At 42.8% G+C, this 14,849-nt stretch overlaps 1 protein-coding gene across 2 annotated transcripts in view; it reads right to left on the minus strand.

Moving 5' to 3' along the window:
* MYZAP (myocardial zonula adherens protein) overlaps positions 1–14,849 on the minus strand; it is a 112,279-nt gene that overhangs the window by 10,192 nt on the left and 87,238 nt on the right. Inside the window, exon 13 of one of the 2 annotated variants that reach the window (XM_054565365.1) lies at positions 12,478–13,238. The exons of the other annotated variant lie outside the window; for it this stretch is intronic. Within the exon in view, the coding sequence (XP_054421340.1) occupies positions 13,142–13,238 (97 nt within the window). The 3' untranslated portion in view covers positions 12,478–13,141. Of the gene's footprint in view, positions 1–12,477; positions 13,239–14,849 lie in introns of those variants that run through there. 2 annotated transcript variants of the gene reach the window in all.

Genomic DNA, 14,849 nt, shown 5'->3' on the forward strand with positions numbered 1-14,849 from the left:
ATAATTTTTCTTTCCACCTTTCCCTCATATACCTCTTCCTTTTAATGAAATGTCCTACTTGTATATATAAATCTTAAGCTTTTTAATATAACTATTAACCATAATGACTGTGAAGATATTTTCTGTGGTTTGGGATAGAATCTTTTACACAACCTAGCTCAAGACTTCAAGATGTCATAATAAATATCTGAGTTTGTAACAACACCCAGACACAAACTTTCTAGTCCTAGGCTTTAGATACATAATGATGAATGAGGCAAGTTTCCTGCCACACTCAAGCTTACATAGTATAAGTGCCACATAGAGATTTAATCAGGTGATGTGATAAGGAGTGATTGAGAGGCTACCTTGATTGATTAGGTGGTTGAGGTTGGTTTTTCTGAGGAGGTAATTTATAAGCTGAGACCTGAATGACAAGGAGCAATTAGCCATGGGAAAAATCGGACATAAAAGCATCCCAGTAGACAGAAAAGCAACTCTAAGGCTCTACAAGAAAAAAGAGCTCAATATGTCCAAATAATAAACAAAAAGACAGGGCTGGATCTTGCAGACCTTTGTAGACCAGGATATGGAGATTAAATTTTACTCCATGAGAAAAGGGAAGGCCATCTGTCATTGGCAGCATCTAAGGTGACCCCCGCCAGCCCTGCCCTAGTGTAATCCCCTCCTATTGAATATGGGCTGGACTTTCTGTCTTGCTTCTGACAAATAAAATATGGTCAAAATGATTCAAATGGTAAAAGTAATGAAGTGTCACTTCAGCCTTAGATTATAAAAGATTTGAACAGACATTTCACCAAAGGAGATTTACAGACAAAAAATAAGTACATGAAAAGTGACCAATATTATTAGCCATTAGGAAAATGCAAATTAACAGCACATTGACATACTACTATACAACTATCAGAATGTCTGAAATTACAAAGACTGATCATACCGAATGTTAGAAAGGATGTGGAGCAACTGGAAATCATATACACTACTAAGGCAAATGTAAAATAGTACAGCCATTTTTGAAAATAGTTTGGTAGTTTCTTAAAACCTGCCATATGACTCAGCCCTCCTCAGCTAGGTTTTTACCCAGGAGAAATGAAACTATATCCATAGGAAGACTTGTTCATAGATTTTGATAGCAGCTTTATTGGTAATAGCTCCAAACTGGAAACAGCCCTGACTGGTAAGGCTCGGTTGGTTGGGTGTTGTTCCACCATGCGAAAGGTCACCAGTTCAATTCCTGGTCAAGGCATATGCCTGGGTTGTGGATCCAGCCCCCAGTCGGAGCCTGTGCAGGAGCAACCGATCAATGTTTCTCTCTTATACTGATGTTTCTCACCCTCTATTTCTCCCTCCCTACCCCTCTCTCTAAAAATAAATAAATGAACTCTTGTTTGAAAAAACTGGAAACATCAGTAGGTGAATGGTAAACAAATTATGGTATGGCCTTATAACTGAATACTACTGTATATGCAATACCTTCAATTAATCTCAATTATCCTAAATGAAAGAAGCCAGAAAAATAAAAGAGTACATAGTATACAATTCCATTTATACAAAGTTCTGTGAGAACAGAAAGCTGATCAGTGATTGCCTAATGATGTGGGGTGGTAGGGAAAGGCTGGAGGGAAGGGTTACAAACGGGCAGGAGGAAACTTTTGGGGGTGATGGGTACAGTCATTATGTTGATTGTTGATAAGACACAGCTTATCGCATTGTACACTTAAAATATGTCCAGTGTACAGCATGTCCGTTATACTCCCAATAGAGCTGTTAAAAGTGACCCTCTAGCGTCCACCCTCTTCTTTATTCAGAGGTTAGCTTCCTAAAAGACTTAGCTGTTCTCTCTGACTGCACATTGTCACCACTCACACCTGTGCCAGGAACCCTATCCTGGTTGCCAAACCCAAGGAGCAGTTTTTAGCCTTTCTCATTCTTGCTGCACCTGAGCCTGTTCACCGCTTTCCCCTTAACTCTCTCCTACCATAAATCCCATGTCACCAATCTCTCCAGGATTCTCAACTCGGGAGTTTTTGTTTGGGGACTAGAGTGAGAGTCAGGGTAGCGACCTGACCACCTGGATGTCCCAAAGATTTCTTAGGTTCAACTTGTCTAAAACTGAGCTTATAGATTTCTTCCCAACCCCCTCTTCCTTTCTAAAATTCCTGCTGTTTAATTGCAATACCATTCACCTAAGTGACCCTGACCAGAAACTAAGTATTCATACCTGGCTATTCCTTTTCCCTCAACCCATCTCATCATGAAATCCTGCAGCCTAAATGCCTTTTTCTCCGCACACTCTCCCTCTTGCCACCCTTTGGGCACGTCCCCATGCACCCGTTGTTGCCTCCATTGTCTCCGTCCAAGCCCTTCAGTGAACTACTCCAGTAGCTCCTGGAAGATCTCCCTACGTGTAGCCTAAGCTGCCCTTTTCCCCTGCTGCCAGATAGGTGTTTTCCTTAAATCTAATTCTGCTTCCTTCCCCTTGGAATACTGATGTGGAAAACACCAGTATCAATGTGGCAAAGGCTGAACGTGTTCGGTTCCACTTGTTGGGCCCCTCGGCACACAGCGACGTCGGGGTTCCTGGGGCAGGGGCAGGGGAGGGGGCAGGGCTGCAGCATGCCCGCTCTCTCTGCCCAGCGCCGGCCGCAGTGGCAGCGGTGCCTGGTCAGCATGGCAGTGGCTTGGGAGGCAAGTATAAATGAAACATTTAGCCAAACTTGAGCAGCAGGATGACGGTTAGTGGTAGGCTGGTCCTGAAAGAGAATTTAAGGAGTGGATGGTCAGATATTGAAACCAGACAAGGCCATTAGAAACAGTGATCACCAGCAAAGGAGCCTGGAAGATTAATTTTATGTGTCAACTTGCTTCAGTCGCAGTGCCCGGATATTGGGTCAAACATTTTTCTAAATGGCTCTGTGAAGGTTATTTTTGGCTGAGATTAACATTCTAATCAATGGACTTTGAGTAAAGTAGATTGCCCTCCATGATGTGGGTGGGCCTCATCCAATCAGTTAAGCCTTTGCTACAACAAAGGCTGACTTCCCCTGAGCAAGAAGGAATTCTGCCGGCAGGTACCTTCAGAGTTGGACGGGTTCTTCCCTGGGTCTCCTGCCTTCTGGCCTATCTTACAGTAATAATCACATGAACCAATTTCTTAAAATGAAAGATTCATTTTACGGAATCTAATAGCATTGATCTGTTAGGGAAATCAAGGTTTGATTGATGCCTGGACTTCAAGGTGAGAGAGCTGACCAAAGAGAAAGAAGGCTAGCTTTTGGTCGGCCCCTGCTATGTGCTGGGCACATGGAGAGGAGACAGGAACCAGGATTAGATACAAATTCAAAGAAAATTCTATTATTTTTCGTGGGTTTCTTTAAGCACCCATTTGGGAGTGGAACATGCTGAATTTTCAAATGAACCATAGCAACCATAGCTAATAAAAAATTAATAAAGGATGGTAAACCTAAAACTTTATTGAACAATAAGAGCTGACATGTGCATGCCATTTTTACCAAACCTCCTCTCCCATTCACTCCCCAAGCCGCTTTCTCAGGTAGAGCACTGGGGACCATGCCCACAGCACAGAGCACGAGACAGGTGCTAGGACTTCCTGAGCGTCCATCCATGGGCCAGTCTTGCCGTGCTGCCTCTTCTGTCTGTCCCTCCGTGCAGAGCTTCACAAGTAACCGGCAGGAGCCCTGGCCAATTAAGGAAGAGAAAGTAAGGGACGTAACAGAGAGTATGAGAAAAACACAGTGAAAAAGGAAAAAGAAAACTGGGAAAGAGGGAGACAAAAAAGTAGAAGGGGCAGCAGGAGGGATAGCATCTCTCTGCACAGAGATCAGAAACAGAAAGCTTCACGGGAAGTTTTGTGCTGAGGAATTCACAGATAAGTTCATTTCCCTCCCAGCTCCAAAACTCTACACTTCTTCAAAATGTCACATGTCCCCTCTTTGTATTTCACCATGATCCCACTGCAGCAAAAGGTTTTCCTCAGCTACCCACGGGTTCAGGCTGTAAAGAGCATGTACTCCACACTGAAAGTAAATCCTTGCATTAGTTATCCAAACTGTTTGAAATGAGGGACCAAATTTTCAGCTCCTATCTCCCTCTTTATCAGCAAATAGTAATTTAAAACCATTTACCAGAGCTGTGGTTCCCAGTTGACAGACTGTGGCCTATTAAAATTAATCCTGACAGAAGATCCTTGCTGCTTTCTCCAAGCACATTCGGGCTGCGGGTTTATGAACAGGATGAACAGACGGCGCATCCCAGAGGGCTGGAGGGAGGAAGTGCGTTCAAACGGGCGCCTGCATCTTTGTTTGCTCAGCTGCTTGGAAAAACCAAGAGTGAGGGAAATGGGATTAATCAAGAGGGCAGTTGCCCATGGAAAAAAAAAAATAGGAAGACTCTGGTGAGAAAATCCCAGCCAAATAAGATTCAAGTTGAAGGGGAAGATTTTTTTTTTCCTCTTCAAACTTTCCTGTGGGTGAGTGTTGTTTGGTGTCAAATCTCCCACTTCAGGCCATCACAGTGTTTTATAATCTTTTTGATAGTATTGGAAGAGATCTTTTAGAAAAAAAAATTATCAAACGTTTGATTCTCAAAAATTACATGGGATTTTATTTTGAATAAGATATGTGACTAATTGTGATTGAATAACATCTTTCTGTGATTTCTCATATGAGTAAACTCACAAAGCAGGGCAAAAAAATGTCCTTGTAAGATCACATGTACTGATCTTTGGTGCAGACTGTATAGACAGTGTAGCTGAGACCCTTCCTCTCAGTTTAGGAGAGAGAATATTAAACAACATTTAAAATATCTTCCCCTTCCCTTGACGGACTTCATTTCCCTGTGACATGTTTGCTGAAATTCCACCAAGAAGATTATTTGGTTCGCAAGGATCTTCCTTGGAGACCACAGATCCTTCCAGAAGGGTCATGGACTATCAGTCATTTACACATGAGTGTGAATTTGTTCCAAATGGCTTTCTCACAAAAGCCGAGCTGAGGTGATGACTTACACTAAAAGAGTGGAATTCAATAGGTGGGAAAGGGAGAAAAATGAAATTAATTTTGAGCAACCAGAAAGGAAGAGTGGACCTGAGAGAGTATTACTGCAGCAAGTTTAGGATAGCAGGGAGACCCCAGAGGGCCTCCTCCCCAGGGTCTGGAGACCGTGTAGGGCAGGCAGAAAAGGGAGGAGGTCACAGCCAAACTTAACTTAGACTGGGTTCCAATTCCATGCTAGAAAGCAGAGCCTCCTATATGTAAATGGTCCTCGTGTAAGAGTTTCCTAAGACATCCAGTATATAAGTCTGGCTATTAAAGTTATCTCATTAGTAAAACATATCCCAATAAATATGTTTACACTATTTTTGTGTTTGAGGAAAGATGGTTTCACATACATTTATCAGGAAACAGAAAAGGAGAGTAAGGGAGGTCATTTGTAAAGTCACTGGAGGGTGAGATTTCATAATTTCCTTTCAAGCTTCATCAGGGAGGGAGGTGGGGGCTGCGCCTTTAGGGGAGGGAAAGAAGAACTAGGCCTCTCCAGCAACGTCAGCACACCAGGTGTCTCGCCCTTTGGAGTGTGACGTGCCTCAGAGGCCGTGAAATGAAGGGACTGGTCATCAGCAGCAGGGTGCAGTTAGAGAAAACTGACTGCTCGTCTCCTCTCACTGCACCTGGCCAGAATCAAGCGTCTGGTTGCCTTTGACGTTCTGTCTCGCGTTAAAAAAAAAAGAACAGCTCTGAAAAGCTTCAGCTAGGGACAGTAGAAGGGGAGGAGCAAGGGATGCCCATGGAATATAGAGTGAGGAGAGTTATTCAGAAAGGAAAAGAGTCACCCTTGATTTTCTTCCCTCCAAATTGGAGAACAGTCAGGCATAGCATAAAGGCGAATAAAGGTGATCCAGATCAGAAAATGAAGGGGCGGTAGAGAAATGTGTCAATCCCCAACTGTGACTTTTGCAGAAGGTTTGCATACCACTAACTTTGTGGCCAATTAACTTCTCTGGGCCTCAGTTTCCTCCTGTTTAAAATGAGGGTATTGAACCAGACAGATTCCAAGATGCCTTTCAACACTTAAATTATATGATTCTAGGATGATTAATGCTATAATACATTCTTTGGCAACATCTGCATCTATTTAAGCTCATAAATGTTGAGAAGAAATATTTGGTATGCAGTAAACCAGGAAGCAGGTAGCTCCCTTTAAATAAATACCCATCCAACATTGATGAATTTTCAGGTTTTATCAACCCTTTGCTGGACTCCCACAGTTGCCCATATCTTATGAGACTGGATAATGTTTTCCATCACCTAGAATTCTTGGGCTTAATTTAATTTTTATATCTAATGGATGACAGCTCTGAGTAATTTAAGATTGTTTATAAGGTTCTTAAAGAACTGAAGTTGTCAAAATAGCAGAGGACAAGCAAAACTATAATTAATGATGTGGGAGGAACATCATTTCAAGCAGACTGGAGAAAAAGGTAGTTAGAAGGAATAAGTTTGTTTTTTTTTTAAATAATGCACAGAAAAGAAAACATTATACAATGTAAATTAAAAGCTGCAACTTGTGGGTCGTTAGCCACATCCAGTCTATCAGATGTGAATTTGTCCACTCAGAGTTTTTCAAAATTGTGAATTTGAATGATTTTAAGATGAGCATGTACTTAAATCTGTACAAGCACCCTCCCCATCTGCCTCCCACCAGCCACTCACCCCATTTTCCTCCCTAGGTCCTTCTGACCTTTATGCAAACCTCCTGGGCACCAGGGCATTTGATTTTGGGGGTGTGATGCAAGTACAAGTGAAAAATTTTGCCCAACACTTTCTTTATCACAGAGGCTAGAATTTATACCACAGGAACTTCCTAGATACAAGCAGAAGATACATGCTTGTTACAGGGAGGTGTTCTTTACCCCTACATCTCAAAGTCTTCCTAAGACATCTATGTTTTAAGGAGCCCCACAAATGGTTCTCAGATAAACTCATTGAATTAATATCCCCCCATACGATAAACTTCATTGAGACTACAGGGTTTTGTTTTTCTTTTTCTGCTGGAGCCAAGTGTAAAAAGTGAATTTTAATTCAAAAGGACAGCCTTTCTTCAGGGGGAAGGGGGCCAGTGTCTTCATTTTACAGTCAGAATAATAAGTGCTCTAGTCAAACCATATGATCTTGTTATTTTGAACAATTCCTAGAGAACTGCTTGCAAGCATCACAAACAAAACATAGGCATTGTTTACAAAGCTTGATACAACATTTTAATCTATAACAAAAACCATTTCAAAAGGTCAAAGAAAATTATAAATTTTTATGATCACCACGGACACGTTAGCATCTTTACAACTACATTTTCTACTTTAAATTCATATTGGAAATTTTGTAAGGAAAAAAGGTTAACATGAGATAATCCTTAATTTCCTTCCCTTCAGCCCCCCAAAAATGTTTAAATAAATTTGTGGGTACCATAAAGACATTTTATTTTAGGGTTGGCCCACAAAGTGACCAGTTAAGTTTTTTCTGGCGGAATGTGTTTTGTTTAGGAGGTGGCAAGTTAAGAGGAAAGGGGAGAATTAAAATATTTGCAAGATGTCATTAATCTCCAGCAAGAGCCTAGAGTTGTTGTTTTTTTCCCCCTTCATTTCAGAACTAATCCAGCTTTCTGTTATTTGGCTCAGAAAAGTCTTAAATCTGTAACAAGAGAGTAACTTCCTGTTCTCAAGAGTAAGGCTGCCAAAGAAAACATTTACAAGAAAAGTCCCAGGGCCAAAAAATTGCCTACTAATTATTTCTCAACCCCCCTCCTACCCCTAATTCAGGAAGGTGAATGCTGTAAATGCTATATGTTAAAACTCAAAAGTATGTATTGAAAAATTAAGAGAAAACCCCCAAGAACTGTTTGCCATTTATTTATATTTTATTGCATTCAAATTACATCAGTTTTATGGTCCTTGGGCACACATTAACGTTTCCTATAAATTTTGTTCGGAATTCCACAAAGATTATACCGTACCTTTATCAAAATCTATTATGGAAGCTTTCACCTGGTACCTTCCCAAATGAAGAAGAGAGAGGCCCCCGACATTCAGGAGCTGGCGTAGCGCTGCCAACCAGGCCACAGTGCTGCCGCAAGCCGGCCTGGCACAGCAAGTTCTTGTGTTTTCCTTGGGGACCTATCTATTCCATACCATCCCAATCAAAATCCCAGCCACCCTTTTGTAGAAACTGACAGACTGTAAAGTTCAAATGGAAATGCAAAGGACCTAGAATAACCAAAGCAGCTTTGGAAAAAAAGAGCAAAGTTGGGCGCTACCTGGCTTACGATAAAGCTACAGTAATCAAGACAGTGGGGTATTGGTTTGAAGATAGGAGACTGAATCAATATAACAAAATAGAGTGCAGAAACAGAACTATGCCTGTATGGCCAACTGACTTTCTACAATGGTACAAGGGCAATTCAGTGGAAAATGGGTAGACTTTTCAGCAAATGGTGCTAAAACAATTGAATATATGCAAAAAACCCTTTTTTATTTTTCCTTTTCACCATGTATTAGTAATCTAATTCTGCCTAATTCAGTTACCCCCAAATTTAGAAGCATTTGCCTCCGATCTCTTTGCCTCTGGTCTCTCTTTCCAGAAATGCATCTTCAGTCCCCTTTTTGCACTTTTCCTTCCCTGACAAAGTCAAATGAGTTATTCTCAAATTTGCAGATGAAGAAAAGGTGACTAGTTCATCTCCTGCTTATACAGCCATCAGCCACCAGCCACATTTCCCATTTCCCTACTTTTCCTTCTGCACAGTCCAAGTCTTTAATATGCGTCCAAGAAGAGGGAATCCTTGGGTTTGCAGATATTCGTGGTGCAACACCTCCTCCCCAGTAATTAGTAGTAATAATAGCAGGTATCAATCATTGGCATGTCTCTAGTGCAGTGCTAGAAAATTTTTCCATGCTATTTCATGTGATCTGTACAGCAAGGCTACGTGGGGAGTGCAATTCATTCACTTCCTAGGCAAAGCTGCTTCCTGGGGCACAAGCCTCAGAGAGCTGAAGTGGCCTGAGCAAGGGGTATTGCGATTCAGTGGCAGACCTGGGGCCGACTCCAGCTCCCCACCCGTGTTCTGGACTCAGACAGGCTTTGATTTCGAGTTTCAATTTGATTTGAGTTTGAGTTTCAATTGCCTTATCTAAAAAATGGTGGTAATGACATCTTCCACGCAGAGCTGTTGTGAAGATTCAGTACCTATGCGCTGTGCTACCTCAGCAATCTTGGTCTCCTTTACCTCCCTCAGCCAAGGCTCTTTCTGGAATACATTTCATTTGTTGATTTCTTCATGCTCGTCAAGGTTCGGGACGTTCCTCTCCAAATTATGTGTATCCTTTATGGGAAACTGCCCCCAGGGTGCTTACATCGCTGGAGAGCAAGAAAATGTATGTGACGATCAATCATTAGATGTAAGAGTAGAGAAGAGGGGGTCGAAAATAAGTCCCCTTAGGGTACAGAGACAGCCAAAGTTCAGGAGGAGCCTGACTCACTGAGATGGGTTTTGGAGGTGGAAGGGTCTGGAGGTGCACACCTTTGTTTCCCTAGCACCGGGCATGCAGCAGCTGACCTGTGCTGGTTGAACCGAACTGGGCCTCTGAATCTGGATGGTCTGCTATAGTCCGAGCTCCCCACCCGTTACCTGAGAACCACCCTTAAGTTCCTAGAGCGAGCAGATAGCATTTGCTGGGAAGAAAATGGGTGCCCGGAGTAGACATTCAGACCAGCACAGGGTCATACTTGGTCAGTGTACCCTCCAAGGGGGGACCATGTCCTATCACCCAATGCAAAGCACTCCCCAAATGTCCTCTCCATGGCTAGCTCTGAAATCTGGCCCCCGGGGCATGTCCCAATCAGATTCAAACTGCATCTCAGGCACATAGGCTGATTTTTTTTTCTGTCTCATGGCTGGTACTTGCTTCTGGCTCCCAGAGCAGCGGGCCCTCTCTGATTCCAGGATCCTGGGGGACACCAGCTCCTCCGGAGCCCAGACCTGTTTCCTGTCCGCTGCCCAGGCGCTCTCTGGGCCGTGGGGATGCCTACAGGCCTGCAGATCACACCTGCGGTCCCTGAGCTCAGGTATCCAAAGGCAATATCCTGAAGGAGCTTTTTTTCCACTGGCTTTTTGGGGGATGTATGTGTCTGCCTAAAGCAAGCAACTTTATATACTCCTTCATTTCTCATTCCCTCTGTTGGCAAAGGAGTTGGGAAACCACATTCTCATCTTGTTGGTGAGAGTTTCAATGGATTCAAATTTCCACAGGCCAAATTGGACCATGTGCACCAAAAGACTTACCTGTGCATAAGTTTTGACCCAGCAATTCTTTTCCTACAAATTTATATTGAGAAAATAATCAGGCAAGCATAGAAAGTCATACTATATAAGATGGTTCATCAGGAGATTGTTCAAAAAGGAGTAAAGAGAACCTTTAAAATCCCAACAATAAGGAACAGGTCAAGTAAATCATAATACATCAATAAAATAGAATTCAATTAATTGGAAGAAACAATGATATAGTTGTATGTAAAGAATTATCATAGTAAGTGAAGAGTTGTTACAAAACTATGTAATAATAGGTGGCATTTATTGAATGCTTACTATATGCTAAGAACTTTACAGATATTAACGTGTTTAATCTTCAACCCTGGTTAGGAAAGAACTGTCACTGTCCCCATTTTAAAGGGCTTGAAGAGATTCTGTGACTTGCCCGAGGCGTACACGAAGTGACTGCATTAGACTCCAGATTCCACGTTTCTAAATACGGCAATTCTGCAACTCCGAATAGGGTCATCTCTGTTCTAAGAACAAAACAAATAAATGATGGAGGGAGGGAGGGAAGGAGAGAGAGAGAGAGAGAGAGAGAGAGAGAGAGAGTGTGTGTGTGTAAAAGTCTGGAAGGACTAGAATAAAAACATTAGTTGAGGAGTTATTCACACTGCTACTCTTTGTCTCAATAGAATAGCTTTACCATGTAATGTTAGAGTCATTCTACACATTCCTCATGCTCAGGAGTTGAAGAGTATAATCCTTTCAGATGGTCCGTCAGGGGTATCAGAGTTAATTTTGACAAAGGATCAAGAAGGATCATCTCTATTTCTTTCAGTTTCAGTCTGCACTGCTTAGGAACTCACTTTGCCTTGCTGAATAGTTCAAATAACATTTAGAATTCTCCTCATGCTGAAAACATATTTAAAAATACAAAGGGCCCAAATAGAGACCACCGTTAATGATCCGTGGTACTCTTTGATTGTAAAATTCTCACTAAATGTTTTTCCTTTTCTTTTTTTTCTTGTTTTAAGAAAAAGAGAAATGAGGGAATGTGGTGGTGCTTGCAGGGCAGTTTCCATCCCTGCCCTGATCCCACTGAAACTGGCATTCTTTATGCCATTTCATTTAGAAATGACTTCCCAACCAGCGTCCCCAGAGGCCCAGGGACTCCCGGAACCTCTGCCGCTGGGTGTCCAGCTTCCCTCCCCTGTCCCCAAGCACAGCCTTTTTCTAAGATGCTCCTTTCTAGGATTTGCCCGGGGTGTGGGTTTTCAGGCTGGAACACCTCCAAGAAGGAGGGGAACGAGGGGCGGCCGAGCTTTAAATCAAACCTGCAGAAGGAAGCCATAGCTCCTCTGCACCCAGCGCACTGGCAGCCCCTCTCTGTGAACACCTCCGGTGGCGCTCACAGCAGCCTGTCAGGTAAGTGTGACTGTCGCAGGTTTTTAGAAGGTGGTGACACTCAGAGAAATTTGATGACTTGCCCAAGGTCCCATAAGCATAATTTAAATACAAATTTGGCTTCAAAATACGATACACATTTTCCTTTTTACAACTATCCTGACTCACAGGGATTTACCCAATTGAATGGCTGTGCTTTCTTTCTTTGGCACTTTTTTTGAAGTGGGGACGGAGGGCATAGGAAGATTGGGCGGCAAGAGGGAGGGTGACTCTTTTTTTAAGTAAAAACTATTTTTGCATTTTATTACCATGTATGTACAAAGTCTTGTTCTTTTCAGAAGGTGAGTTAACTAGTTAAATTTCAGAGTTTAAAAATCTACACACACACACACACACACACACACACTCCTTATCTTATGGTTTACAACTGCTTCTACAGACGATACTGATTGGGAGCTCACCATGCCCTGACTTTGACACTCACTCCAGAGTCCGGTTCTGCATTTTGCCCTTGGTACGTGGTCATGGGTGAAACACAGAGACATCAATAGAACAAAATATATGGCATTTATTAAACAGATGAGACACAGGTTATTATAATATCAAAGTAGAGAGGGCAGGAACAAATTACTCATTCATTAACAAAAACACCAATCAACACTGAAAACATGAAATGATTAAATTTCCACAACATACAAAATTTTCTTTCAGTTAAAGTGAGAAAGAAAAAAAAATCACAGGTCGAATAAATACAGTGATTTCCGCTGGCTCCATAAAGGCATAAGGCACAAATTAAACCGAGGGATCAGCACATCAGGATGAAGCATGGCTGCCCACACGAGGACCATCTCCAACGGCCCCCACAGCCCTGCACACAGTCTGGCACGGAGAGGAGACAGCACCTGCGCTGGGAATCCTTCCCTCTCAGGGTCAAGTTTCCCCCGGTGCCTGTGCTCTTGTGGACAGGCTTCTCTGTACCAGAGAAATACTGCCTCTAATACTTTTACGGGTAAACAAAGCCTTCATGCGGTAACAAATGGTCCTGGCATGACTAACATGAAATTTCAAATGAATGCCCTTTTTCCTCCCAACTGAAGTCCAGTAAAACAAAATAAATTGTGAGGGAATTCTTCTGACAGCATTTCAGTGTATACTTGGAAAACTAACGACGGCCCATATAGCAGGGTAGGCTGGTCTGGGGTTTGAAATATGACCTTGTAAACCTCTATCTTCCCCTCCCCCTCCCCCTCCCCTTTCCTTCATGTTTTATGAAATGGATCAGAACCACAGGAATTTCCATTCTGGCTTAAACTGTGTATATGAAGAAGCAACAGTCACCCTTTCCAGACTTCAGGCTGCACGGTTCCAGGTCCTTTGTCCATCTGTAAAAAATGCACTGCATGCCTCTGAGTGCCTAAGTCAGACTTTTCTTCATGGTCAACTCCAGGACACGTGCGTATGGGGCATAGCTCCTGGAAGGCATCACAGTTTCACGGGTCTGATTTGCTTCGCTGAGAAATGAAAAAAAGCTGGTCAGGAAGATGAAACAAAATTCTCCATGCTCTTGGGTGAGACAACTCTAAGAAATGGTTTTTCCAACACTTAAAAATAGACTGCAATAATGCAGTTGAATATTTCATTTAAACGTTACATAAGGGACCATTATTTGTAGCAACTTTTAAAGGTTTAGCACATACAAGGCATCAATGATTCAGGAAAATATAAAACATGCATTGAAGGAACTCATAATTTGGTAGGAAAGATAATGTGCATAAATAATTTTAATATGATGTAGGGCACCATTGTAACAGACACATAAAGAGCTGTGCTGGATATTCTCCATTTGCCCATTCAGATCTACTCTCCTCCTTCTCCGCCTCACTCTGAGCCCTGGAAGCTGACCTGCTGGTCAGCATCAATGGACGCTCTCACCCTTTAGCTTCCAGTTGGCTTTGATCAATTGGGACATGGTAGCAGGAGATGAGAAAACAGGACGGAGAGCTGAGGACGTTTGTTCCCTCCAGGCCAGGAGGCAGCTTGCAGCTACCTATACTCCTCTGGCAAAGGCCACAGAGACAGCCCTGCCCTGTGTCTCTTTCCCCAGCTCTCACCCCTGCTGCTTGCAGTCCACGCTGGTAACAGCTTCTACTGTGGCTAACTCTAGACTCTGCCACTGTCCCTTGTGTCTTTCCTGTAAAGCTGCTCAAATCTTTACAAATAGTGCCTTCATTTAAGTCTCCTCCATAGTCCCTTCCAGCCAGGACCTTGAGAAATACGACAATTAACATATTATGGGCAAACTGAGGGCAGAGCAAGTTAGCATCACTAGGAGAGCATCTGGAAATCCCCACAGGAAGATGAATCTTGAAGGATTCTTAGGCATTCCTCACGTGGGCAAGGAGGAGATGGGAATTCTGGGCAGAAGGGACAGTATGTACAAAGGCAAAGAAGGGTGAGCACAAAGGCCACAGATGTGGAAAGGAGATACGTGTAGTTCAGCTCGAGCAAAGACTTCATGATGGAAAGCGGCACAGTGGGGGAGGGCCCTGTGTGTCCTGCTAAGGAGTTCAGAAGGGGTTGGGGAGCCACTAAAGGCATCCAAGGGCTCTGAGGACATGATATGTATTCCAGCAAAATTCTTTGGTACTGGTGAGGGTTGACAGCTGAGGGGTTAGCCTGGAGGCAGAAGGAGGGGTTAGGAGATTTTTGCGATTTAGGAGGTGGTTGTGAGAATGAATTCTAGCAGTGGCACTGGAGATGAAGTAGCAAGGAAACGTTAGGGAGATATTTGGGAAGTAGAATTAACAGGATTTAGTGACTAAGATGGAGACATATCCCATATTTTTTCCTCCTGGACACATATACAACTACATTTCCCAGCCTCCCTTGCAATTAGGTGGGCCATGTGACTAAATGAGGGGGAATCATTTACAGTTGACCCTTGAAGAGCATGGGTTTGAACTGAGCAGGTTCACTCATATGAGAATTACACAGGTTTTTAAATGCACATATACGAGGGGGCCCACACAGTTCAGACTTACGTTGTTTAAGGGAAAATAGTATTTTCAGCCTGCAATTGGAAATCCATGTATGCTGAGGGCCTACCTTTTATCCTCAGATTT

This window comes from Pteronotus mesoamericanus, unplaced genomic scaffold (assembly GCF_021234165.1).
Source record: "Pteronotus mesoamericanus isolate MK-2021 breed Mesoamerican mustached bat unplaced genomic scaffold, CSHL_Meso_final contig_164, whole genome shotgun sequence".
NCBI classification, from domain to species: domain Eukaryota; kingdom Metazoa; phylum Chordata; class Mammalia; order Chiroptera; family Mormoopidae; genus Pteronotus; species Pteronotus mesoamericanus.